Raw genomic sequence first — 22,258 nt, forward strand, 5'->3', positions numbered from 1 at the left:
GCCATTTTGTTCACCGAGCTCTTTTGGCGAACAAACACGCACACGCTTGTCTGGTCCGACCACGCGGCCCGTCTTTCTACTCTTCCGCTCAGCTGCAGTGTGGGCCAACACGCAGACCTCCGCTTGTTCCTTTGATGACTTTTTTCAAAGTACCCATAAAGGGCAAAAAGTAACCATTAGTTGGTAACGCCGATGTTAAGAATTTCACGTTTCCCTTAACATTTTGTGATGTGACAGCGACTGACTTCTATTCTGAACCATTCCTTTTCATTTCGGTTTATCCAAAATATTCTCATTTATAACTTTTGAGTGTCATCCCAGCAAGCTTTGTTCACGCCGCAAATGGATTCATTAGAAAGTTTTCAGAGTTGGGAGACTTGCATACAAAAATGTTCTTGGAATTTGGAGACGGAATTGAAAAGTTTCAAGACGGTATTCGTGTTAAAATCTATTTTTCCAATTTCTGCACCCTATTTTAAGTTTTGGTTCCTAGCAGTTCTCCTTTTAGGCCGACTTTTCTGGGAAATTTAAGGATGCAATTCTGCATTGTTTTCACTAAATTGTATGCCATTCATAGACTTTTGGACAAAATGTTCTTGAAATTGTAGGTCATAATTATCAGCGGTTCAACCTTAGAACCAGTTCAGAATTACCATTTGTTCCACTTTTGGAATGAGGAAAAAATATCATGTATATTTTTCTAACCTGGAGACCAATTTTTATGCCACAATTTCTTAAGTGTTTTTGTTCCTTTTCTAAAATGTTTTGTTTATTATTTATATTTCTTTACTCACTGATTTTGCAACCAAATCTTAAATTGTAATTCACAAGTTTTTCGGCAGTTTTCCTTGATTTAAGTAACTTTATTTTCTCCTCACAAAGAATTATGAAATACACGGGACCATCAGAAATGAAAGAGATTGACGGTCAAAAATTCAACCTAAAATTTCCAAATTCTGTGTAAAATTTGAAGAAAAAAATGCTCATCTTTGTCAACCAAATTTTTGTCCTAAAATCACATTCAATTAAAACATTCAAGAGGCTAGTTCAAAATTAAAAACAATTTTTCAATACCCAAACGTCCCAAAGTCAAACAACTCTGTCAAAAATTGTGACGACAACTACAAAATCCTCCTCCATTTGAACAATTTGGAAGTTTGACAAATTTTATCCGAAAGCAGCCAGACACTGTTCATTCTTACCTACATTTCGAGCGAACATTTGGTCCAACAGTCCAAAAAACCTGGACCTCAAGCGGATTAAGAATCGAAAAGATCCCAAATAAAAATGTCAACGGCAACAATGAAACCATCAAAAATAACTCAAAAATGTAACCACACATTTGTTGTTCAAGTTTCACTAACATCTGCAGTTGATTTATTGACAAATAATAATCATAAAATAAAAAAGTATTACCCTCCCTCTCTGCGCTTTTCAGTCCTGACAAAGTACCACAGAACTCATTTTCCACCTTTCCTGCAGTCCAAACACTCGAAAGAAACCAGAAGCCTTCCTAACTTTCCTGGTTCCATCATGAACTTCAGACATTGGAAATGAATCCTTAAAAGTGTTACGATAAGACGAAAGAAATAAAATGGTTGTTCATAAGTTTAATTTTGAAGCAACTGTACTCCAATTCTGATCATTCAAACTGATTGTTTGCCCTGTGTTTCTTTCTTCACTTGTGGTCTTTCCAGTTCAACTCCCCGTCCCCCATTGTCCGGATTTGGTGGGGGTGGGGGAAGGGGACAGAATGCAAAAGAGAGAGAGAGCACAGCGCAGCGCGACGACGCAAACGTCGCACGGGAGAGAGCGATGAAAAATTGATGGGCTTTCCATTTGAATTCAAGGTAGGCATCACTCTGCGTAAGTAGGCCTGTCTCTTTAAATCAGAGGAACTGTCGCCCGTGTGACTGCCTGTTTACAAAATAGCGGCCTGAAAATGAGACCTGCTCCCCGCGGACAAGCTAACTTGTCTAAATATAAATAATAAACATCGGATAAATAATTCCCCGCCGCTTGAATAATGCACACGGCGACGGAAATTCACTTACACCGGTGAAACGGGAGGACTCCGGGTAGTTCGTGCGCCAGAGTACAATTGGGGTGCCGTGAGTTGACCTCAAGGTCGCCGCTTTCTTGTCCACGGTCCAAAAGTTGGAAAACTTCAAATTCTGACATAAATCACAACTGTGGTCCAAAACATTTTGGTATCAAAAGTCAAAACATTTGCAATTGCCAAAAGAAATCTGAAACGAAATTGTGGACCAAAATTATGATTATTATAATTCTTGGTTTTTTTTTTTTTGTTGTTTCTTAATTTGGATGTAAACATTTCCAAAAACTTTTTGGAGAACTTGTATTTCTGAATTAAAATTTGATCCAAAAGACAAAATACTCTGAATTTTGGCATACATTTTCCAACCGATGTTATTGCTCCAAAAACAACAGCAACAAAATCCTCGAGTTTGAAGAAATCCTGACTTGAAATTGGATCCAAAATGTTAAAAACTTTAAATTTAAGATTAAAACATAAAAATCTTCTCATTCTTTCCTGAAAAAAAAATCTGTTTTTCAAAAGTCGAAAATCTCAACATGGAGACCTTATATTTAGTCCAAATGTTTACAAATTTTCCATTTCAAATTGAAACTTTCACAAAAAAACATTGTCAGAGTCATTTTTCAAACAAATATTTATATAAGTTTATATTGAAATAATGAACAACTTTATGCCGTCCCCAAAACATTTTTAAGATGACCACCCTCCCAATTGCAAAATATGGTCCACAAATTCAGAGTAAAAATTGGGAAATCTCACCAAAACCTTTTGAGACAAATTTGAAAGGAAATAAACTGGGAATCCCAACCTAAAAGTTGGTCAAAAAATTTTGATTCTTGAAATTCTGAGCAAAAATTCCAACAGTCATGTAATCATTTTTTTCTTTCTTTTTTTTTGTAGAATTTTGGTACTATTCATTCATTCATTCATCTTCTGTACCGCTTGAACCTCACTAGGGTCGCGGGGGGTGCTGGAGCCCATCCCAGCCGTCTCCGGGCAGTAGGCGGGGGACACCCTGAATCGGTTGCCAGCCAATTGCAGGGCACAAAGAAACGAACAACCATTCGCACTCACACTCACACCTAGGGACAATTTAGAGTGTTCAATCAGCCTGCCATGCATATTTTTGGAATGTGGGAGGAAACCGGAGCACCCGGAGAAAACCCACGCAGGCCCGGGGAGAACATGCAAACTCCACACAGGGAGGCCGGAGCTGGAATCGAACCCGGTACCTCTGCACTGTGAAGCCGACGTGCTAACCACTGGACTACCGGGCCGCCCGAATTTTGGTACTAACGTCAGTAATTCAGAATTCTAAGCAAAATTTTCAAAAGACATTTGATCTCAAAGGAATTTGGACTCAAACTTTAATCTAAAATTTGGTCGCATTGTCAAAGCCTTGAACTTTCGAAATCTGCAAATTTCAACAGAAATGTGGTCGAAGAAAAAAAAAACACCAAAAGAATGTCCACATAATTTGGTCCGAATGTAAAAAAAAGTCTGAACCAAAATGTTGTCTCAAACTTTCATTTCACCAATTATTTGGCCCAGGAGACGATCAACTTGTAATTCTAAGCTGAAATGCAAATGAAATTTGAGTAGTTTGACTCATGCATGACTAATCACACGGACACTGACGCTTGTCATTCCTCCAAATAACTGATTTCTATGATGATTTTTTGTTGTACTTTTGAGGCCACGGCCAGCCTCCTCCCCAGGCCCCACTCCCTCGCTAAACCACTTTTTCGGCCAGATTTAGAGGGCCGCCAAAGGTGGGAGTTTGCCGCTTCCTTTTCTCTCGTGCCTTGGTGTCCTCCGCAGAATAAGCCTTGTGATAAATGGCTCATTATGGGAAGTGCCAAACGCTCAAACTGTGATTAGCTTTAATTGGCTAATTGGATGGAGCTGTTGGATGGCATCAGTTTAATTGCCGCCCACCCCTCCCCTCCTCCTTTAGTTTCCAAGCTTTCCTCGCACAATGAAGTAGAATCCCGGATCCGTTTGCCAGAAAAAAGGCCAACTGAGGGTTTTTTTTTTCGTCTGCCGATCCGTGCGACGACGGATCGTGCGAACATCTTTCACACGCGTCACCGAGCATATAAGGTGGAGGTGCCCCGAGTGTTCTGCTAATAACACCATCACAAATTCACACCCTCCAAATAGGTTAATGTGTTTTTTCCCTAGAGGGGCCGACCTACCTGCACGGCCATTAAGCAAGAAAACACTGTTAGCGGGCTGCCAGTGAAAACTAGTCCAGACCATCTTGTGTGTGAACCACAAAGGGCTTTTGTTCGTGCACTGGAAGGTGTCACTACAAACGAAGGGCAACCGGTGGCCCGTGGGCCATAGGCGGAGAACAAGTAAATGCTGAAATGCCCCCCCCCCCCGATATACCATAAGATGGCGAGCTATATTCAAATAATGCACTTTTTTGGGAGCAGTAGTAGTTTTACAGTGCTTAGTCTTGTGGTTTGCAAGATATAAGAAATAACACACTCTCCTGTACCCCACCGCATGATGAATAATTTGAATACACACACAAACACCCCTCAACCCCCCCCCCCCCAAAAATGGGAGTGAATGAGTTAATTATATAATAATCTTGATATTGATATTACTATTTTCAGACTTTCTGCTCAATGTGATGTAAAATGTATGTATGGTGAAGACATTGCAATGTTAGACTAGTTCATTAAAATAAAAATTTGAATGTGTCAATCACGTTTTAAGTGTTGGTGGGTGGTGCTAGGTTTCTGGGGACATTTTCTCCAAAATGTAACCAAATGAATTTAATGAATATCCATCCATCCATCCATCCATCCATCCATCCATCCATCCATCCATCATCTACCGCTTATCCGGGGCCGGGTCGCGGGGGCAACAGCTTTAGCAGGGAAGCCCAGACTTCCCTCTCTCTAGCTACTTCTACCAGCTCTCCCCGGGGGATCCCGAGTCGTTCCCAGGCAAGCTGGGTGACATAGTCTCTCCAGCGTGTCCTGGGTCTTCCTCGGGGTCTCCTCCCGGTGGGACATGACCGGAACACCTCACCGGGGAGGCGCTCAGGAGGCATCCGAATCAGATGCCCAAGCCACCTCATCCGGCTCCTCTCGATGTGGAGGAGAAGCGGCTCGACTCTGAGCCCCTCCCAGATGACTGAGCTTCTCACCTTATCTCTAAGGGAGAGCCCGGACACCCTGCGGAGAAAACTCATTTCAGCCGCTTGTATCCGGGATCTCGTTGTTTCGGTCACGACCCATAGCTCGTGACCATAGATGAGGGTTGGAACGTAGATCGACCGGTAAATTGAGAGCTTCGCCCTTTGGCTCAGCTCCTTCTTCACCACGACAGACCGATACAACGTCCGCATCACAGCAGACTCTGCACCGATCCGCCTGTCGATCTCCCGCTCCCTCCTACCCCCACTCGTGAACAAGACCCCAAGATACTTGAACTCCTCCACATGAAGTTTTTAGTATTAAAAAAAAAGCAGTTTGTTGAAACTCATTTTTAAAAAGCTTACGTGACACAAAAACACCTGGTTGTAAAGATAAATAATAGAAAAACCTTTGTAGATTTCTTTTTCGAGTGTAAAAATATGTTTTTATGAAAACAATAATTTTAACTCAATGAATTGTGCTTGCAAAAGGAACCTTTATCATGTTTAATTTTGAACGTCTGATAAATATTTTGTCAAGACGTTTGTTGAGAATTTTTAAACCCTTTGTAATATTTGAAAATATGAACTGTTAAAAATATTTGTATTTTTAAAGACAAAAACAAATAATTGTACTTATTTATCTATTTCACATCGATACAAATAACATGTATGCACTTAATATACATTACTGCAAAAATATTGACATGATTATCAAACTGTCAAAACAGTATTGCATTTTTACTTTGTATCTTTTAAAACCAAATTATACAACAGTCTGAGTTTCAACGAGTATCGTTTCTCTGTCGCGGTGCTCACGGAAGCTCCGCAGTATTTGATGATACAGTATTTGGTGTCATCCTGACCTCTAGTGGTGTTGAAATGTACTCCACTCCATTCATCGCAGCCCCAAAAGAATCCACTGAAAACATATGAAAACGTTGTCACGAAGCTGTAGATATGGTTCAATAGAGGCAGGGGGCGCCGAAGATCAAACATTGCCAGGAGTCGTGCAAACTCGCCTGGCCTTGACCCTGCAGTTGGGAGGCTGGAGTTTATTTTTGGATGTGACTGTGAGAGTGACAGAGGGTGCGGGTGAGGAGGAGGAGTGGGTAGGTCATAAAAAGGAAGACCTCCTGAGAAGTCTAAAAGAGGATTGAGGAGTGATACAAGGAGACAGAGAGGAAGGAGGGCAAGGGAGGAGGGACCAAAAGCAAAAGGAGCATAGGAGAGGAGCATTGCTGCAATCCAATCCATTGTGCTGCTGTTCTTTGGATTAAATTTTGGTTGAAAATCTCAGCAGGAATCAACATTTTTCAAACTTTTGGACGATTTTCTTTGGAACTAGAGGTTTTTATAAAACAGAGTAATACTATAATTATGTAGAATATAAAAAAAAAACAGTTTTCGCATCCCGGTTGAATTCTGCAATCCTATTCATTGTACAGCTCATTCTTGTTGTCATGTTTCGGTTTGGGACCAACAGGTGGCACTGTGGGGCTTCTCCATGCAGCTGCACACCTGTTGGTCGTTAGGTAATTAGTGGCTCTAAAAGGACTTCCAGCCCAAGCACTCATTGTCGGGTCATTGTTTGCTCTTGGCTACTGTCACGTTTGTTTGTGGCTGTTTGTATGCTACTGTCATGTTTGTTTCAGTCAGGTTTTGCTCATTGTTATGTTTTATCTTCAGCCATGTGTTTTGTTTGATAGTTTGGACTTTGTTTGTTTAGGATTTAGTTTTCTCTGTTTTAATACAATTCAATGAATTGTATTCCGAGGTCGGCCGGGTCGCGATGGCACCGGCGGGGGAGTGGTCCCCGACGCCGGCCGCGGCCCGGCCTGGACTATGGGAGCGTAGGCAGGGCGAACGGCGGCCGCCGGCCATCGAGGTCGGTCACGCTCCGGGCGACGGGGGGGCCGGGGCGCGACGGGGTGCGCCGACACCGCCGCCGACGGCATCGCGGGGTCGGGCCGCGGGGGCCGGGGGGCGCTTTGGGGTCGGGGCGGGGCGAGCAGGCCGTACCCACCACACGCCCGTCCCCCTCACGCCGTCCCGGCCCCGCGCCTCTCCCCGCGGGCCGCCTTCGAACGTCGCCGCCGGTCCATGAGGCCTCAAGAGGCGTGTCGACACAATGACACACTGTGTTGACACTGTACCGATACTGTGTCGCTGACCACTGCCACCTGCTGGACCTTCAAAATCCCTGCAGCCAACCCACTTGACAGACTGAACAAACTGATTTGATGATGACGTGTATACAATGCACTACCCAATGACTGGTACTGAATGAGTTAAAAGCTCAGCGTAGCCACAAGCGCCATTGTTTATGTTGTTGTTTATGCTGTTTATATTGTCTATACTGTTCAGATTACATGTCTTTTTTTGTATAGTGTAGCTGCTATCCTTTCTTAGCTGTGTGTGTTTAATGCACAGCATGTTTACATGCATGTATGCACTGAGGGTTGAGAGGAAGAAATTTCATCTATGCTGCATGTCATACATAAAGCATATTTGACAATAAAGATGACATTGACCCTTGACAATATCATTCACATCCATGCATTCATATTGTATCATTCAATGTGTTTCAATAATGTGAAATTCATGTGAATGAGGATGCTTGTGGGCTGTGTCTTCACAATTTTTGATTTAGAAAAATAAGATGCTCCAGTGTTTTAAATTTCAGTCTGTTGCATTTAATGCATGCTATTTCCTCTGTTGTGGAGAAGACACACACACAATGGAATAAGACATGTCAAAAATCCGAGAGGCACTTGGTGAGACAAGGAGATTTTAATGAATACCTTATTCTCCAAAAGGAGATCAAAATGGCTCTGCGCGGCGGACAATTTGTATTTGTCCGGAAGCTGCTCCATAATATCCACGTACTGTAGCAACGTCACTCGAGTGAAGCGCGTCTCAGCACGCAACAGTCGATAGTCTGCTGCTCTCAGCTGTGCGCGCGAGCACGTACTTGCGGCGCCGACCCAACCCACGCCACATATTAAGCTTTGAACTACGACAACAGCTAAACTAGCCTAGCCGATGTAATGATGGTCAGCAGACAAGGTTTACGTTTTATGTGACTTTTAATAGCAACATGGCAGAGTCATCAAACATGCGGTGTGCTCACTCGCAGTCACTTTCTGGAACTCCCCCTTAGAGGCAGGACCTCTCAATCAACTGGAGTATGACGTACAGTACAAACGTTCATAAAACACTTCTCATATAATAATAGCCTATTATATGACAGCCGGCATGACGCTAGAAGTCAGACGGACACATTTTTTCTGATAATCGGTGTGTTTTCCGTGTTGCCCAAACATATATTTTTATTCGAGCGAGGGTGGGGTCTAGCTTGTTTCGGCAATCGGCATCGTGTCGCCAGACGCACTTCCTTAGGATACACTGTGCGGGCTTTTGCTGCGTCAACGCCCCCTGCACTGAGTCAACGCCCCCTGGACTAAGTGCCCGCAGCTTGGACTGTGCCAAGCAGCCGATGCAGTCTAAACTGCACCGGTGCAGTTCACGTGTCAATTAGCAGCCTGGACTGTGTCAACGCAGCCGATGTGTCAATTAGCAGCCTGGACTGTGTCAACACAGCTGATGTGTCAATTAGCAGCCGGGACTGTGTCAACGCAGCCGATGCAGTCTAAACTGCACCGGTGCAGTTCACGTGTCAATTAGCAGCCTGGACTGTGTCAACGCAGCCGATGTGTCAATTAGCAGCCTGGACTGTGTCAACACAGCTGATGTGTCAATTAGCAGCCGGGACTGTGTCAACGCAGCCGATGCAGTCTAAACTGCGCCGGTGCAGTTCATGTGTAAATCACGTGACGTAATGAAGCGGCACATGCACCGACACGTGGTTTGCTCTGTGAGCCCGGCGTATTCATCAATGCATCGGTGTCGCTGGACCCATCACTACAATTCATCAAGTACAACCTGCTCCTCCCTCCTGCCTGCTTTTTGGGGTCCGCCATCACCACCCATCGCGACACTTGTTGTCGCCTTGACCGGCAGGAGACCGTATAATGCTGTACAATCACGTAGACACAAATGAAGAACAGACTTCTACTGCTGTAAGTGACTCAGTCAGATACAGTATTGTGATTTTACTATTTTTTCGTCGAAGGAAACGCAACATATGACCTTGAGTATTCTTGTATCGTTTGTCTAAAAAGTGTAAAACCGTGACCAGCGATGCTAACAGTTAGCATGTTATGTCAGGCGGCTGAGGCGGGACATAATGGAGTTCAAGATAAAGGAAAAGTATAAGGAGGAAGCTACAGGAAGGATGAAAGGAGAGATACAAAGAAGGGATTATAGCTAAGGGAAGGAAGGAAGAGGGGCAATGTAAAAAAATAAAGAGGTAGGAAAGGGTGGGCGAGGAGAGAGGACACGTGTAAAAGTAGACTAATTTGTAGGGCTAATTGCGACACCTCCCTCAATACAGTGTTACGATTCACCCCCGCCCACCCCCCTAAGTTCCTCTTCCCGTGTATTTTTTTTTTAATAAACACAAGTAATTGATCAATCTGTATGACAATACACAATATCAGATGTATTATGTTTTGCTCAGATAGGTTCGTGAGTAGAGAGGAAAGATGTAAGGCGGTTGGTTAAGGGGGCAAAGTAGAGAAGGACACGGGAGAAGAAGAATGTGTCTCGGTCAGAGCCACAAACGGCACGTTGTCCTGATTTAACACTCCTGAGCTTTCCGCATCTCTTCAGTCCCAGACGCACTCACGCGCGCACTCGCCGCTCGTAAAGCTGTCCGCAGACTTTACAGTTGAGGAGCCGCGGCGTGAGTGAGTCACCACGAGTTAAAGGTGGACTCGCTGATTCACGATTGAATGAGGGGGACTGTGACACGGCGGGCCAGAACTCATCCTTGAAGGGGATTTTTATGTGGCCCGCTCGACCGCGCGGAAGCCGGCGACGCCACGTGACGCTCTCCATCTTCATCATTTACACAGCCGGCATGCGTTTTTAACGATTTGGACTCTCATGGAAAGGTCGTTTGCTCTGGCACTCTTGAGCCCATTTGCACTCGGTTGCCAACCAAAACAGCAGCAGCCACCAAAGTGTGTCATTCTTTTCCATGTAATTGCCAAAACATAAATAGTTTCATTAGTAAATACACGACAAACTGTGATCCATGAAACATTTTAATATCATTTCCAAGTTACTGTGCATTACGCCCAAAAAATATGTATAATTGCTTATTGATTCCAAAACATGACAATAAAAAGTATTTTAGTCGAAATGAAATACAACACATAATTCCTTGATGCCACAAAATGAGGGCAAAGTAATACTTTTGTTTTGGAATTTGCGAATGCCGACCCGCGTATATGCAGGGGTTTCCCCCATATATGCATCTAAAAAAATACCTGTATATAAAATAAAAATCTTTAGGTCGAAAAAAAAACATCATTTACCCCCGCCCCCTCCATCTTGGATGCCTACCCAGGACTGCAGTTGAGTAACTAAAATTCTCGTGTCATGTTCCAGTTTATTTTAATCAGAATTTTAAAAGTCCCTCTTGGATTTCCATCCTCCACAGTAAATTTACCACGAAGAATAGCTGGCAGTGTCTCCAGACAACCACCCAAACACACACATACGCACACACACACATATAAATATATGCCTCCTCAATGAATTTACATCCTCACGTTTAAAATCCCCCCTCTCCATTATCCAAGAATGCATATTTCTTAATTATTCATGGAAGAGGCATTGAAGCAGCCAGGTCTTTTGAATTTTTCATTTCCGAGTAGCTTCAAACGAGATCTCTTATAAAAAAAAGGGGACCCACTTTTTTTGATTATTATTACTTTCGGGGGCTGGATGGCGGTGGTGGTGATGGGAATAGCTGCAGGGAGGAGCTGACAGCAATTTGACATCTCCGGGTGCCTCTTTGCTGTTTGGTGACAGTGTGGAAAAGGGAAGAAATCCAGGTCAATTGGCAGGAGGATTCAAGAGGCCTCACTTAAAAATTGTGTGCGGCTTGAAAGGAGGTGCTGCAACGCCAATATTGGCCACTAGACGGCGCACGAGGATCGATGGTGAAAATGCAGAGAAAAGTATGTAGTTACACGAGCGTACTCGGGACAAAAAATGCAAAAACTTTTTTTTTGGGTAGTAAAACAATAAATAAATAAAAATAAAACATGAAATCAGTCTAAAAAACACTATCGTTTATGATCAGTAGGGTGCTAATGATAATAGTATTGCAGTAAACCCCCCCTGTAAAAACCTGACATTAGAAAAAAGCAATTTTCTCAAAAAATAGATTCATTCATTCATTGCAACTCCATGCAAACTCCACACAGGGAGGCCGGAGCTGGAATCGAACCCGGTACCTCTGCACTGTGAAGCCGACGTGCTAACCACTGGACTACCGGGCCGCCTCAAAAAATAGATGAATACTAATAATAATGTTGATGATGTCTTCGTGCCAAAAATATGTTGACCGATAAATAAAAGCGACATCAAATGACATTGACTTTTGCATGTAAACAGAAAAGCCTTCAAATTTTCCACATCTCTCCCCACCTGCCCTCAAAGTGTCTTTTACCATCAAAAAATAAATAAGAGCGTTATTGTGTGAAGTGTGCGAGTGTACGTGTAAAGCGTCACCTGGAGAGCACTTCCTATGCACTCTCCCGTGTGCCGCATGTTAAGTGTCACAGTGACACATTCATGGTGTGTGGGTGTGGGTGTCATTGAATTTAACAGGCTGTTTGAATTCTAATGTATCGTCACACACAAATGTCCACACTGGCCCACGTCCACAACGAATGCGTGCGCCAATGCAAGTTTTCAGTCTGACCTTGTGACTCATCCGGTGTTTAGTACCATACTAATTTCATTGTCACGAATGTAACGAAACCTGTTCTATCGTATACTAGTCTCAATATTCCACGCCCCTCTCGGCCCAAATAAACATATTCCAGTTTTGGGTGCTTGCCAGGCACACCGCGTATTACCTCTCACCCGCAGACAAATTGGCAATTGGGGTGCTAGTGTAATGGAGGCTAATTGCTTGAGTGCTGGCTTAGTTTGTGTTTCAAACACAGATTGCAGGCCAACCTGGATGAGAGCACAAGTAGCCATTAGCAAGAAAAAAAAGCCCCTTGTAAAATGTTGATTCTGTGCTATTTGTAGCTTTATAAAAATCCTGCCATGCAACACAATTTCAAGATAGCTTCTGGGGGGAAAAAAAACTCTGAATAAATTCTTGCATAATATTCAACTATTGTATCCGTTTCTCTCATGTTATGAAACACAGGGAGCACGGAACAGTTGTTCGCCTGCCTTTTTGTTCCGCACTGGCTCTTGCTAACTCGCCGACAACATATGAAGGTTCAGGGAGGGTTAGGATATTGTTTTGTTCTGGCCTCCCGAAGGCCGCTTGCAGGTCACGCACCGTCCAACCCTCACCATCTGCATCGCGCCTCCGTTAGCATAGCCAAGGTGGCACACGGGAAGCTGGCGCGCGTGGCGGGCATAACTCTCTGCCGCGTTAAGAAGGGCAAAGGTTGCATTTTTGCTTAAGGTCGACTTTGCTCCGGGCTAAATAAAGAACACTCTCTGGCCCTCGCACACAGTTGAAATCACAACACAGGCATTTGTTGGCTTTACTATTTTTAATGAAAGGCTAACATGCTTGCAATAGGTTAACATATAGCTAGGCGAAATATCTGAAATGGCCTGAACAATTTAAAGTTGTAATGGTTTTAATCAGATGAGAAATGTGGAAGGAGGATGTTGAAACAAAAATGTCTCTCCATCTGGAAACTTTAATATGAAAACAAAACAAAATTGTGTCTTGACCAGAGACTTCAAAACGCCATATCCTCATAACATCGGTGTAGCACTGCGGTTTAGACGGAAGGTGGTGCTGTCAGCTTTGGCTCATTTCATCGCGTTTTCGTCACACAATACCAAGTGGCCACCTAACACCAGTCTCCTTTGTCCTCTTGCCTCCACCGATCACCTTAGTGATCTCCTCGCAGTTGCATCCTGGCCAAAAACATTTGGGACACAATCCAATGATGTCCGGTACAAACATCAATCCGGGTCACTTTTGATTGTTTAGAGCCAATTATTAACCTTTTTAGGGGATGGGCAGTGTCATTTACACAGATTTTAGCGATTCACAGCTCACCTCGGCCCCTCTCCTGTTATATGCAGTATAACAGTTACGGGAGTAAGGAGAACCGATTTGAAAGAGAGAGCTGCTACATTTACAGTACGTTGAAGATGATCCATTTTGAAAAATCGTAAACTCATCATTGGATTATAACCTCTAAAACTGAGCCGTACCTTCAAGGGACAATGTGTAAAAAAAAAAATTGTCTATGTTCATTATTTCAAAACACCACTATTAAGTCAACAAGTCAAGTCAACAGTATTTAAAGAGCACTTTCAAACAGCCATCGCTGCATGCAAAGTGCTGTACATGGAGCAATTTAACATATACAATAAACAGTAAAACAAATCGGTAATAAAGACGGTAGAAAGCACCAAATAGTAAAACCAAGAACAAATCTGAGTCGAATGCCAAAGAATACAAGTGAGTTTTGAGAAGGGCTTTGAAGATGGGCAGTGAGGAGGCTTGCCAAATCTTCATTATTTTATATATATATATAATATATTAATTTCAATGATATGCAAAAATATATATATATTTTTTTACAATGCAATTGTAGGTGAAGTAATCATTAGTGGCATTACATAAAAATAAATAAAATACACAGCCCCAAATAAATAACCAATATAAAGTACCAAATCATCGCCAAATATATAGTACAATTTCGCACACGAGTGTTAAAGCATGTTTGCTTTTTATTTTTTTTCCTCTTTGGCACATGATGTCATGTCACATGTGTGCAGTGTTTTAATTAAAAGGGTTCACGGCCGGGTCACACTCGGCTATAGCTCCAGTGGGTAAATATTTGCCTCACACTATCACCGGGCGCCATTATGGCTCTGTCCTGAACAATGCATTTCTGTGTGTGTGTGTGTGTGTGTGTGTGTGTGTACACATTAGTCAATGCCTACATCTTCCTGTATAGCCCTCCCTTCCCTCCGTCCATCCCTGAACTCTTGGGTTTTTTTTTCTTTAAAGCTGTAGCTCCACGCGGTTTGATCAATAATGTGTCCTTCATTGTCAAGCTGGGCCTGCTGACCTTGGCAGCCTTTTGTCTCCCGCCAAGGGGCTCGACTACGCATGTACAGGTTGTAAAACAGGAAGAAAAAAAACACGCTCCTCTCGAGAAAACGCTTTTCGCTTGATGCCCACACGAAAGAGGTCTTAGTTTAATTAGGCCGATGCGGATGTTGACCAATGTTACAAAAATATACGGTATCCCCGCAATCAAACTCATCCCACTTCACAAAAATTACACACCTCTCACCACGTACGACGCTTGATTTTCCTCCCAATCGGGAGAAACAACAAAAGTGGTGTCAGGACGTCATTACCTTTTTTTCATTTTTTTAAGTGGGTGCTGCTGTTCTGGTTAGCAGTCGCGATCAAATGTGCTCAGCAGTTTCATGTCAATGCTGTGAACAATGGCGCATCAACTGATTGAGCAGTGGCTCTAAAAGTTTATCGCGATTAGCAGTCATTGTAAAATTAAAGGCCTCACCACCGATAAGCGCCTTACCCCTTTGGGCATTTGTGCCCAATCAAATTTTTTAATTTTATTTTTTTAATGTATCCCTCCAATAAACACCCTTTTGGCAATAGAAAAAGGAGGCATCTATTTGACAACATTGATGATGCAGTTAGCGACTCATCAAAGGGGGACGGCCCCTATTTGAGGACATACTGCAAAGACACAAGTGTAGATGGGCATCTACAGTATTTTGAGTGAGTCATTTATTTTGAGTTCAGTGGACGACGCAGCCTACATGTAATTGGTGACCAGATTTTTAACAGGCCAATTTAACTGTAATTTTAAACGCCCTGTTAGTGAACGAGAGAAGGAAAGGCTTGATTTCTTTGACAATGTGGGAAACATTGCATGTTTTGTACAACCCCTGCTCACTTATTTTTTAAACAGCAATTATAAGCAGGCATCAATTCGTTTTGGATTTTGACAGGGGAGGGGAACAGTATCAGATATCGTCAACGCAGCCTAAAAGGCACTTCTCTCTGCAGTTGAGTAAACAAGCGACCCTGGCCACTACATGTGTGCAAGTGGGAGTTGACGTGTTATATGCGTCCCCCAGTCACGCTTCTAAGCATTAATGGATTTTGGAACGGCCGTCTAAAGTGCCGGATTTCTGCCGCACTGTGCGGCACTAGAATAGGCGTCAAAAGACTAGCACATAGCTCTCTTTTTTTTTGTCCCTATTCGTTATACTTTTTTTTTTTGGTCCATTCAAAAGGTCATCTCGTAATATGACACTGCAAGAATGAAGACAAGGGCACGGAAAATCCTCCTGGATCCCCCGCACCATGCCCACCACCTTTTCCAGCTACTCCCCTCAGGCAGACGCTACAGATCCATGCGCACCAAATCCAGCAGACACTTAAACAGCTTCTTCCCTCTAGCCATTAACTCCCTAATAAACACTCTTCTTGTACAACAAATACTGCTACTGGTCACTCTAAAATGGTTGAATGATTTTCTGCACCAACTGTCATAGTATTCTACCACTGATCACTTTAGCTCTGCTTGATACTTAGCACATTGTCTCAGTTGTCACTGGGTGGTACCACCGCACTACGGTTCACTTACATTACGAAATGTCCTTCCATACCCATCTGCCATGTCCTTGTTTACGATGATACTAATGCAGCGTGTTATACCGGAGACAAACTCCTTGTGTGTTCTACATACTTGGCCAATAAAGATGATTTTGATAAGTTTCTGCCATTAAGAGCAATTAGCACAATATTATTAGCTTCTCATTCCTCTTCTGAAGCCTTGTACTTCAAAAGGTAGTCAGTAATTTTATTGTTTGCTTCAGGGATAAACTGAATGACTGCTTCATTAGGTTGCCACTGGCAACAGGCATTACCAAGTACCACCCCCCCCCAAAAAAAACGTAGCATATTAGCCTGAGGTTTAATTCCTTTTAAAAAAGCATTTTGAATAGAGCTTGCTGATATGGTGTTTATTTGAATCAGGTGTGTTGGAAGAGGGTAACTTCGAAAACAAGCAGGACTGCGGCTCTCTAGGATCGGATTTGCCCACACCCAGTCTCGGCGCTGGTAAATGGCTAAATGAGGTGTCACGTTTTGTGTCATTCAAACACCCGCATATAATTCTCCCCCCGATTTGGGATAATTATTTGTGGGGGGTGAGTATTATGGACAGCATTTTAATGGGTTGCGGTTTTAATCTGCTAAATCTTGGAATCTGCCTCAAAAATTATTTGGCAACAGGCAATTCATGCCACTTTTCCATACTGTTCCCCTTCAAGAATGTTTTATGATGCTCGCGCCGTTAATAAAGGCATTTCCTTGAAGCCCACAACATAAAAAAAGGTTCCAAACTCAAGATGCAATGTAAAACTCAGGATTTATTCACTATACCACATTTACAAAACATGGTCAAACACAAAAATAACATCCATAACAAACAAACCAAAATGACACAAAAAACAAAACGAAACAAGAGCGCATCACTAGATTTTCCTCTTCTGTGTGCTGATATAAAGAACTGTGGAGAGATGAAACATACATTTGAGTTTGTGGGTTTAAGTGAACAACATTCTGGCGACATAACTTTCTTTTTAGAGGTCCTTTGATGCGTTGTCATAATTGACAATGCATTAAGATATTTTTTGTCAAATAGTTGACAGAAAAAATCTGCAAATTTGCACACCTTTTAAGCAATATTTAAATATTATATTTAAATAATTTTGTGGCACATTATGAAATGTGTCTTACCATTGTTTCCTCTTAGAAAGGCATCACCGTATTTGTTTTTGAGCTGCCCGTTGACATACTCCTCTGTCTGCTCTATGGCGATGTTCATGTAACCATCCAGGCAAGCCAGGACACCTGAACACACGGGATGACTGTTATTTAGTACACCGACTTCACAAAATTAATCAGGTATAGAAGTCAAACAGCTTAGTCTACCTCGGTAATCGACACCAGAGTTCAGCTTGACCACCACTGGCCTGCCAATGATCTGCTTCAGGAAGTCACTGGGGGTTTGCTTTCTGAGACTCATCCTGGCTCAGGGTTGCAAAGCAACAAGGAGAAAGGGTTAGGTTAGATCCGGTTGATTATTATCTAATAAATAAAACGTATCTACATGTCAATTTAAATATGTATGTATGTATACAATTTTGATTAATTGTGAACTAATAATTAAAGCGCATAAGATCATGAGTTGACTTCTCCGTGCCACACGAGAATCCTCCGTCGGTTAGCCACACGAGCTGCTTGTTACGCTAGCCACGTTAGCGGCTAGCTGGGCTAACCAAACGGTCTGCTGCACTTCAGCAGCACTTGGGCTTCTTTGAAGGCTAAGCGCGTTAACATTAATGTGCTTTCTAGCAGCTAGACCGTGTTCAATGGGGCATTGTACCACGTAGCATGTAGGGGCTAACAGGCATGATTTGGTGGAATTGTGGACGGCGCTTGTTCATTAGCGGCTAACCATTTTACCGAAGTAGTTTGGACAACTTGAGGACCTAAAGCTGGGTGAATCGGTTTACGGTGTCAGTGCAATATATAACATAAGATAATTAATTAAAATCGGAAAAGCGCATCCAGTAGTTTGCAATTATTAGGTCTAATTTCAGTCTACTGTATTTTCATGAAGGAGTCTCACAGTACCTTTCAAACGTTGTCCAGACGATGCCACCGGAATGCTGGACCGGCGGTGGCTCAACCAATCAGATACGCTTTTGGTACGGCGTAGTAGCGAGACCAAAATAGACGGAAACGCAATACCTACCGGAAACAATGAGGAAGAATCAGAATCAGAATATATATATATATATATATATATATATATATATATATATATTCTGATTTTGCAAATTAATTGTATGAATAGCTATATAGGAATATTTTTAATTCTATATAATAATATATATATATATATATATATATATATGGGACTTTTTAGAAAAGTAAACTGAAATATATCTATATATATATTGCGCATCGTCCCGCATGCGGTCTGTCCTTCCGTCTGTCCCTTTTCAAAACGTACCTACTTCACTGCGCGCCGCCACTGCGCCGCTCAGGCAGTGGCTCACTACGATCGCGCGGGCATCTTAGCGAAAAAATATTGTCTACCCACAAGCATTGCAATGAAATTGTTAGTTATTTAGTAGAGCTAAACATCTCTTTATTTTCGCGATAAGCAATGAAGATGAACAAAAAGTTGAACCAAGCAACAACACTTTTGTGGGCCGAAGGCCCACCTTACCAGCCTTCCGCAGGAACTAGCTGATGAGCCGCCCGGAGGGCGGCGAACCACCACCTTACCAGCCTTCCGCAGGAACTAGCTGATGAGCCGCCCGGAGGGCGGCGAACCAGCTAGTCTATTATAATGATTCTTTCTAATTCAAATAAAATTGAATTCAGTCTACAGGTATTTGTATTTATACGCTGTGGTCCCCAATTGCCATGTAGACGAATTGAGCTTATCATATGTGATCCTGTCACCATGCTTCATTTATTCGCTGAGTGTTGTCCTCAATTAAACACCAAAAACATGCACATGTTGGTCTTTAAAGAGTTTCTGTGAAATGTAAACCTGTAAAATAGTCCATGGTATGTATCATTCAAATTTCGATGGGACAGCTGTGACGGTGTTCAGGGGAGAATTTGAATCTTTACAGGTTGCCTCAGAAACATGCACTTGTTGGTCTAAGAAGAACCACATCAGAATGTTAAAATGGTGAATGAGAAAAACATAAGAATACTCTTAAGATAAACATAACAAGTCCTAAACGAAATATAACCACAGCACACTCTCAAAATGAAAAATAACAGTTATGAGGATGGATGAATACACCTGTGCATTGTAATATATTGGGGGAAAACATGGCTCCTTTCATTGCTTTGACTTTAAAAAAAAATTGTCATTGTAATTGCCGCTCCGTCCAGACTGTCGGGCGAAGGTTAAGAGATGGTGTCGCATCTGATAACGCCGCGGTCGGTCGCGGTGCCTGACCCAAATGGCGCACAGCTTGGGTGCTACATGAAAAACGATGTCACAGAAAGGAAATGGGGCCAAAAGATACAGGAGGACGGACGTACGAGTGGATGTTAAAACAGAGGGTGAGAGAGTGTATGGAGACAGGTTGCTTGTTAGCAAGGCAAGTCTAACGTCGCCGAGGCTAGAGGTTAATTCCCTATCTGCCGCTGCGTTCAACTTGGATCACTACAACAAGTCCTCAAGTCATAAACACCAGTGGTATACACTTCAGTACTGATTATTGAATATTTAATGTTTTGTACTCCTCACATGACTGTTGTCGATCTAAAATCTCTCTGGAATGACCTCCCACTGAACATTCGGCAAGCCTCCTCGCTGCCCATCTTCAAAACCCTCCTCAAAACTCACTTGTATTCTTTGGCATTCGACTCAGCATGACTTGGATGTGTTCTTGGTTTTACTATTTGGTGCTTTCTACCGTCTTTATTACCGATTTGTTTTACTGTTTATTGTATATGTTAAATTGCTCCATGTACAGCACTTTGTATGCAGCGATGGCTGTTTGAAAGTACTCTATAAATACAGTTGAGTTGAGAAAATATTCACGTTATGAGCATTATGGTGCATCGTTTATTTTCATAATATCACAGTTACTGAGTCCAGTAAAAATTGGATATGTATTCGAAAGAACTTACACACCATCGTCACAACATAACATGGGAATTTGGGGAAAACATGGTGATGTTTATGAACGTCCGTTCTTTTCCCACGCCGGTAGAACCAGGCTGAATGCTAAAAACGTAGCATAGGATAGCACATTGCGCAATTGTGTGCATGCCCAAGTCAATACCTCATGGCATGATGGGAAAATATGTTGAGGCCAGTCTGCGTACAAACCAGAGTGCCACATGCTACCCCCTCTCCCTTGCTTCTGATTATTGGCATGCCAATGACGCATGGCACCCCTTCCCTGGGATGAGTTGCCTTCTGACAAGTGGCTGTTGACGGGCCTTAAGGGCCCATGCAGGGTTGCCATAAGCTTGCATTGTGTTAATTTTGTATGCACGCAATGTACAAAGTCATATGTTGCGGGTCAGTTTTAATTCTGACTTCTTTTCCTGATGATTAGTACGGATGGTTATTGTTCTTAGACACTTTTACGGTATCCTAATGATCCTACAAAGACGGACCGACTGGTATATGTTTCTACAGGACCTGCGGTTGTAATGCAGACAGTTCTCGGTACTGTTTCAAACTCTCCTTTGAAGGCTGTGACCACAGTCCCATTAAAAAAAAAAGTGCACATCAATGGTATGTATCCTTTGGAACAGGGTATCAATTAGTTGACACCTATTCAATTATCGAGAAATTGTGTTTGAATCATCTGAATTTCAACCTCTCGTCTCCGATTTGTCTTGTCCTGCCTGAAAGCACACTTAATCTTTTTGTTGAATGAAAACAAAACAAATCTATCACAAACTTCTGGCTGAAGCAATGATCAACATTTCTGCTGATTTTCTGTCATGTTATGGCCAAAACTAGAAACGGAATCATAACCTATGATGCATTGTCTGTACTTTCAATTTGACATAAAGTAATGTCCTATTTCTGAATGTAGGCTTGGAAATTAGAACTTGTTCATTTTATCAGATTATTCAATTAATCAACAGATTCATCGATGAATGAACAAAAAAAATTGACAGCAAATACTGTACATTGGAGAGCCAGCTAGCTGATCTTCTCCATAGCTTCCCAACCAAGGATCAAATAGTGAGATCGACAATTCCGTCTACTGCGCGATCCCCGGAGAGTTCCCAGCAGCTCCGCTCGGCTGCCACCCCGGAGCCGAGTCTCTCCTGAGTATCGGCGCGAGCAGACATTCAGACTAGCTGGCCTGCGCTACACGCCTTAGACACAAACCTCTTGAGGTTTTTGCACTCAGTGGAGCCTGCTCTTTTTCACCCCACCCCCACCGTCCTTGCGTCACCTCATCTTGTACCATCTCAACAGGGCCGAGAAGAGAAACGGTGCCACCTGTATATTGTTGCAAAACGTGAGATACAGAAATCTCAACATATCAACACATCATTTTTTCAACATCCATCCATCCATTATTTGATCCGCTTTATCCTCACGAGGGTCACGGACATGCTGGAGCCTATCCGAGCTGACTTCAAGCAGACAATGGGGTACACTTTGAACTGGTTGCCAGCCAATCGCAACGCACACATAGACAAACAGCCATTCGCGCTCGCAATCACAGTACGGGACAATTAAGAGTGCTCCATTAACCTGCCACACATGTTTTTGGAATGTGGAAGGAAACCGGAATACCCGGAGAAAGCCAAGACAGGGAGGCGAGAGCCCGAAATTGAACCCCGGACCTCTGCACTATGAGGCGGGCATGATAACCAGTCAAACACTGTGCTGCCCACAACATTTTAGCAACATTTCTTGCGATTTCTTTAAACTCAGCCCACCTTCGATGATGAACTTTGGCTAAGTTTCTAAATTGAGCCCCCACAAGTTCAACCATGTTTTTAGAGCCACACTATGGACTCCTGCATCATGGGATGCCAGGAAAATCTTTACGCGAGTCCTGATTTCCTAACAGAAATTTTACCAAAGCAATAACTAAAACCTGCACCTATTTAAAAAGGCATGACTACAATGTACAATTAAAATATACAGTAACATGTTTTTATACATAGTTACCGTTATATATATACTTACTGTGTGCAATGTAAATTCCAGGAAAAAAATCCAGTCCTGATTTCATGACAAACTATAAAAGAGCCCAGATGATTGTGTTTGCTTTTCTATTGTTCGCAGTAGTCTCTCTTAATATAGATACACTTGTGTATCAAAAGCTATGCTAACGGTACAGCA

General features: G+C 42.6%; 1 protein-coding gene across 1 annotated transcript; it reads right to left on the bottom strand.

The window, feature by feature from the left end:
* Nucleotides 1-16,791: 16,791 nt before the first annotated feature.
* lsm6 (LSM6 homolog, U6 small nuclear RNA and mRNA degradation associated) lies at nucleotides 16,792-18,133 on the bottom strand. Its single transcript, XM_052083706.1, has 4 exons — nucleotides 18,034-18,133; nucleotides 17,329-17,423; nucleotides 17,134-17,247; nucleotides 16,792-16,903 (listed from the first exon to the last, which is right to left on the bottom strand). Exons 2-4 carry the CDS (start codon nucleotides 17,420-17,422, stop codon nucleotides 16,869-16,871), a joined length of 243 nt encoding a protein of 80 aa, XP_051939666.1. The 5' UTR covers nucleotide 17,423; nucleotides 18,034-18,133; the 3' UTR covers nucleotides 16,792-16,868.
* Nucleotides 18,134-22,258: the final 4,125 nt, after the last annotated feature.

This window comes from Hippocampus zosterae, chromosome 13 (assembly GCF_025434085.1).
Source record: "Hippocampus zosterae strain Florida chromosome 13, ASM2543408v3, whole genome shotgun sequence".
NCBI lineage: Eukaryota > Metazoa > Chordata > Actinopteri > Syngnathiformes > Syngnathidae > Hippocampus > Hippocampus zosterae.